The following is a 6,000-nucleotide window of genomic DNA, read 5'->3' as shown; positions in this document are numbered from 1 at the left end:
TGCCACAGAGTTCAGGAGTACGTGGCTCAGACCCTCTATTCCACAGTACAACCACAAAAGCACTCCCCTCCACAGCTTACCACCTGGACTTCTGTCCTCAGTGCTGGCTCTCTTTCTGCTTTCCTCTGGTCTGGTATGCGGGGCTAGCAGTACTGTGATTGGCATTAGCAGTGCCCAATTACAGCCCTCCTTCCCCAGCATCAGCCCGACAGCACTCAATCTCCCCTCCAAGTGCTCTTTGCTGCAGCTGCAAGTGACAATTGCAGTTGCTTCAAAGACAGAACGGAAAAGCATTTCTCTAGGTTTTGCAATGTGCAAGGGCACAGTGGCTCACCCCCACCCTAGCAGGTCATGTGCACTACAGACATTGCACCTATAGGGGGATACACCACTGGTTACATTAAACCCTTGCATCAATTTGAGGTCACTAAAAAGTTCCCCTCTATTTCACTTAGCAGACACCTATTTCCAAAGACAAAAAATGAACGTCTGCTATGGTCACTGCAACAGTTTGTCACTGAATTCTTATCTGCAGCTTTTACTATTGTCTCCCTGCTATTCCTAAAAGTCTTCAGAGCTGGAGCTCAAAATTACAGGCCTACACTAGTGGTCTCATAGATCATGTCAAAAAGGTACATTGGGGATGTAGTATTTCCTATTACAACACCAGCACAGATTATGGGAGTCAACGCAGAGCCTCCCACTTATTAGCCAATTCCACCAGTTGGCCTCAACCAAGCCTTATGGCCAAAGTCTGTGGACACCTGACCATCACACCTACATTATATGGCCACAAGTATGTAGAGAGACCCCCGAAAGGATCACGTTCAGGTGTTTGCAGTGAAGGGTACTATTATTATTATAGTATAAAAAGAGATTTTGAACAGTTTGGAGACCTTTTTTCTGTTCCAGCAAGACTGTGGCCCAAGCCAACTCCATAAAGACAGCCGTTTTCATCCAGCATTAGTGCCCAACACCACAAATGATCTTTTGGTTAAATGGCCACAAATTCCCTCAGACACACTCAAAAATCCAGATTAAAGCCCATGGTTTTGGAATGAGATGTCCAACAAGCTCATATAGGTGTAATGGTCAGGTCTCCACAAACTTTCTGACCAGACAGTGTATTTCTAGAACATAAGTACATATTGTACGAGACAAAATTCACTTTAAAGCGCACCTGTACTACAATCAGACCCCAGACATAAGGCTCCTACCTTGCAATCATTGTCCTAAGCTGCCGTTTGCACCCCAATAAAAAAAAAAAAAGTTAAAACCCAACTTCAGGAAAACTTAAACTGATCCCTTGCAGGTGGGCTGCAAGGCATACATTTTTAGTTATTTGGAGTTGGGGTTTAACTGCTGTGTGTGAGATGTACAATGGACAAATGTACACTCCTGACTTACCACAATGCAGTAGTCATTGCCTGGTTAACCAATTGCCAAGCCTAAACAGTGTCACGTGGTAGACAAGTATTGTTCTATGAAGGCACATACGTACAGAAAGTCAGTATTTGCATATTTTTTAGGGAGGTGCTGACCAGTTAGGAGCAGGAAACGCATGTGCCACGTTTTGAAGGTTATTAGTTTATGTTTAAAGCAGCCTTTCTCAACACTTTTACTGTGAAGAAACCATTGAAATAATGTTCAGGTCTCAGGGAACCCCTGTTAAAAAAAAAAAAAAAAGTATATCTTTAGATCAGTGGTCTCCAAAGTGTGGTCCTTTGCTTGCCTGTATCCGGCCCCTTAGGGCACTATTCATCCCACTGACACCAACAATGGGGTGCTATTCCTCCCACAGACTCCAAAGAGGTTCACCATTCCTCCCACTGATATAAATGTTGAAACACTATTTCTCCCACGGACACCAACAATGGGGCACGATTACTGCCACTGACACCAACAATGGGGCAGTATTCCTCTGACTGATACCAACAACAGTGGGCACTATTTCTCCCACTGACACCAAAGAAGGGGGCACTATTCCTGCCACTGACACCAATGATTGGGAAACTATTTATTCCACCGATACCAACGAAGGGGAACTATTCCTTCTTCTACTAACCACAGACATTTAGGAAGATTTTCCAAAACTGGGAGCACTCACAATCTGGTGCAGATGTGCCTAGTAATCAGCTTTTAACTTCAGCTTGTTCAATTAAGCTTTGACAATAAAACCAGGAAGCCAATTGGTTACTATGCACAGCTGCACCAGATTTTGCACATTCCAATTTTAGTAAATCAACCCAGGTGTTTACTGACACTGGGACCAGTCTGGCCCCCCTAAAAATCTGAAGAACAGTAAACTGGCCCTTTACTTGGAAAGTTTGGAGACCCCTGCTTTCGCTCACTGTATATTTGCCAAAGCATACTGGTGTTCAAAAAGGGAAGGGCCCCCTTACACTGGTGGGCAGAATAACCCTTACAATGGTGGTCAGTGGGATGAATGTCCCGTACAATGGTGGTCAGTGGGAAGAATGTTCCTCTTACAAACATCTGAGATTCAGGAGAAGAAGCTCAGCTGGTCAAATACTGAAAGCTCTGCCAAGTGAGATTGGGGTTAAAAATTAAACAGGGACCACCAGGAGCATGAGATCAATCGACCACTGCTCATAGAAACTCCTGGTAAGGTCTGCAGGAACCCTGGTTGAGAAAGGCAGCTGTAAAGATAGGTAGGTACACAGCAATAACAGTTCATTATAAAAAAATAAAAAAAAATGGACGTTCTTATAACCAAGAGAGAAATCATTCCTTTATTGGCATCATGTGCGATGGACAGAAAACAAACTAGAAGGCCCATTGTTCACCATAACTTTGTCAAGTTGCAGAGAGGTCCAGGAACTTGTCTCTATAGCCCCATGGCCACTTTCCAGCCAAACTCGCCCCGCTACGGTCACCACCGCAAAAAAACAGTGGCTCTCATTTGTCGCATGCCGCTGTGCATCACGCGGTACTCAACTATGCCATCGCACGCAGGTCTTTTTTTTGTGATTTTCCTCTGTGACACTCTAAAGTGCAATATATTTAACTTTATTTAATTAAAAAAAAAAAAAAAAGAAATTGTTAATAAAAGGATTAACTATTTAAAGCAGCAGTTCACACCTTTGTAAACGGGAACATGCTGCGTTATAAAACAGGACCGAGCACGACCACTGATTAAATAATGCTTTTATTACCCCCCCTCAATAGTATGCAAAGGCCAGCAACTGGTGGCAGCCGTTTTGTACACTAACACTAAATATAAAAACCCAGTATATGATCCATGAAGAACCAACGAGGTTGCTTACAAAATGGTGGTTACTACGGGAGCAATGTCTCTGTTTTAGCCTGGCTGGCACTCCTGATAGAACAGATAGCTGTGGTCAGGAGTCCAGGGTTCAAAATGGCTGCCACAAACGGCCAAACCTTGAAGGGTTACTCCATATTTAGAACCTTTGCAGCCTGTGGTCACGGTCGGTACATACACCCGTGCACTAGAATGACTGTACAATCTCTTTACTGCGATGCAGATACTCAGGATCCTCCTAGGATGCCGGAACTCTCCTCGGCAGATGTGAACTGTGGCTTTAACACAGGACAATAACAGGCAGTATTTTTTTCTCGTGACACCATTTGAGTTTCATTTAAATAATGAAGACACTGAATATATATATTATATATTAGATGAGCCTGTGCAGCAAAATTGTTCGTAGAGTCACCAGAAGACAGCCAGCGATGGACATGTGAGGAGGGCGCGCCGATATTCACACTGCGGTTAATGAAAAAAAGTTAATGGAGGGGGAGAGGGGTGTAGTGACATTCTGAATGAGGGGGGTGGGGGGAGAGGCCATGAGGGATTCTGGGAGATGGGGAGGGGTTTTATTAACAGGAACAGCCGCCTTCGCTGACGGGGGCTTCTTGGGGCTTTTCCAGTTTGATGTCGATCACTGAGGGGAAAAAAAAGTTAAGGAAAACAGATCTGTCCTCAGAACTCATCAGAACTTGGACATTAGGAAGCAAGCACATACATTTCCCTGTTTCTTCTATGTTAAGTCGCAGAGCAGCAATCAAACAATATGTTGGCCAGGAGCGACTGTTACAGCTCCAAAGCATCTAAAAGTACATAAGGGTGGGCTCCTACCACTTGCCTACCAGGCACTTTCACTCCCTTCCTGCCCAGGGCAAATTTCCAGCTTTCAGCGCTGTCACACTTTGAGTGATAATTGCGTGGTCATCCAGCACTGTACCCATATGAAATCTTCATCATTTTTTTCCCCACACAAAATAGGTTTCTTTTGGTGGTAATAAGTCACCACTGGGCTTTTTATTTTTTGCTAAATAAAACAAAAAAATTAAAAAGACCAAAAACCTTTCATAGTTTGTTCTAAAATTTTGCAAACAGGTAATTTTTCTCCTTCACTGATGTGCTATGATGAGGCTGCGCTGGTGAGGAGGAACTTACAGTGCCTTGCAAAAGTATTCACCCCCCTTGGCATTTTTCGTGTTTTGTTGCCTCACAACCTGGAATTAACATGGATTGTTTGAGGATTTGCATCATTTAATTTACAGAACGTGCCCACAACTTTGAAGTTTTCTTTTTTATTGTGAAGCAAACACCAAATAGGACAAAATAACAGAAAAAGTCAATGTGCATAACTATTCACCCCCCTAAAGTCAATACTTTGTAGAGCCACCTTTTGCAGCTATCACAGCTCCAAGTCGCTTTGGATAAGTCTCTATGACAGTGGTTCTCAACTCCAGTCCTCAGGACCCACCAACAGGCTAGGTTTGTAAGACAGCTGAAATACATCACAGGTGATATCACTTGATGCTCAGTGATTGCAGTATTCTAGTCTGCAACTCCCCAAGGAGTTGCTTAAAGGAATACTTAAAATCTGGCCTGTTGGTGGGTCCCGAGGACTGGAGTTGAGAACCACTGCTCTATGAGCTTGCCACATCTTACCACTGGGATTTTTGCCCATTCCTCCTTGCAAAACTGCTCCAGCTCCTTCAAGTTGGATGGTTTGCGCTTGTGAACAGCAATCTTTAAGTCTGACCACAGATTTTCTATTGTATTGAGGTCTGGGCTTTGACTAGACCATTCCAACACATTTACATGTTTCCCTTTAAACCACTCAAGTGTTGCTTTAGCAGTGTGTTTGGGGTCATTGTCCTGCTGGAAGGTGAACCTCCGTCCTATCCTCAAATCACACACAGAGTGCTACAGGTTTTGCTCAAGAATATCCCTGTATTTAGCACCAACCATCTTTCCCTCAACTCTGACCAGTTTCCCAGTCCCGACTACTGAAAAACATCCCCACAGCATGATGCTGCCACCACCATGTTTCACTGTGGGGATGGTGTTCTTTGGGTGATGTGATGTGTTGGGTTTGCGCCAGACATAGTGTTTTCTTTGATGGCCAAGTTCAATTTTAGTCTCCTCAGACCAGAGCACCTTCCTCCATACATTTTGGGAGTCTCCCACATGCCTTTTCGCAAACTCAAAACGTGCCATTTTGTTTTTTGCTGAAAGTAATGGCTTTCTCCTGGCCACTCCGCCATAAAGCCCAACTCTATGGAGTATACGTCTTATTGTCGTCCTATGTACAGATACTCCAGTCTCTGCTGTGGAACTCTGCAGCTCCTCCAGGGTTACCTTAGGTCTCTGTGCTCCTCTCTGATTAATGCCCTCCTTGCCCGGTCCGTGAGTTTTGGTGTGCAGTCCTCTCTTTGCAGGTTTGCTGTTGTGCCAGGTTCTTTCCATTTGGTTATGATAGATTTGATGGTGCTCCTAGGGATCATCAAAGATTTGGATATTTTTTTATAACCTAACCCTGACTTGTACTTCTCAACAACATTGTCCCTTACTTGTTTGGAGAGTTCCTTGGACTTCATGGCAGTGTTTGGTTAGTGGTGCGTCTTGCTTAGGTGTTGCAGCCTCTGGGGCCTTTCAAAAAAGGTGTGTATATGTAATGACAGATCATGTGACACTTAGTGAAATGATGTCCACCTGTGTGCAAT

The 6,000-nt window shown here is 44.0% G+C and overlaps 1 protein-coding gene across 2 annotated transcripts in view; it reads right to left on the bottom strand.

Annotated features, from left to right (window-relative positions):
* Positions 1-2,724: 2,724 nt before the first annotated feature.
* RAB6A (RAB6A, member RAS oncogene family) overlaps positions 2,725-6,000 on the bottom strand; it is a 68,765-nt gene continuing 65,489 nt past the window's right edge. For both annotated transcript variants that reach the window (XM_073612774.1, XM_073612773.1), the window contains exon 8: positions 2,725-3,926. In XM_073612774.1, coding sequence (XP_073468875.1) covers positions 3,862-3,926 — 65 coding nt within the window. In that variant the 3' untranslated portion in view covers positions 2,725-3,861. The remainder of the gene's footprint in view (positions 3,927-6,000) is intronic.

Source organism: Aquarana catesbeiana, linkage group LG02 (assembly GCF_042186555.1).
Source record: "Aquarana catesbeiana isolate 2022-GZ linkage group LG02, ASM4218655v1, whole genome shotgun sequence".
In the NCBI taxonomy this organism is placed as follows: domain Eukaryota; kingdom Metazoa; phylum Chordata; class Amphibia; order Anura; family Ranidae; genus Aquarana; species Aquarana catesbeiana.
The sequence above is the reverse complement of the archived record's forward strand: the minus strand, read 5'-3'. Positions and strand labels throughout refer to the sequence as shown.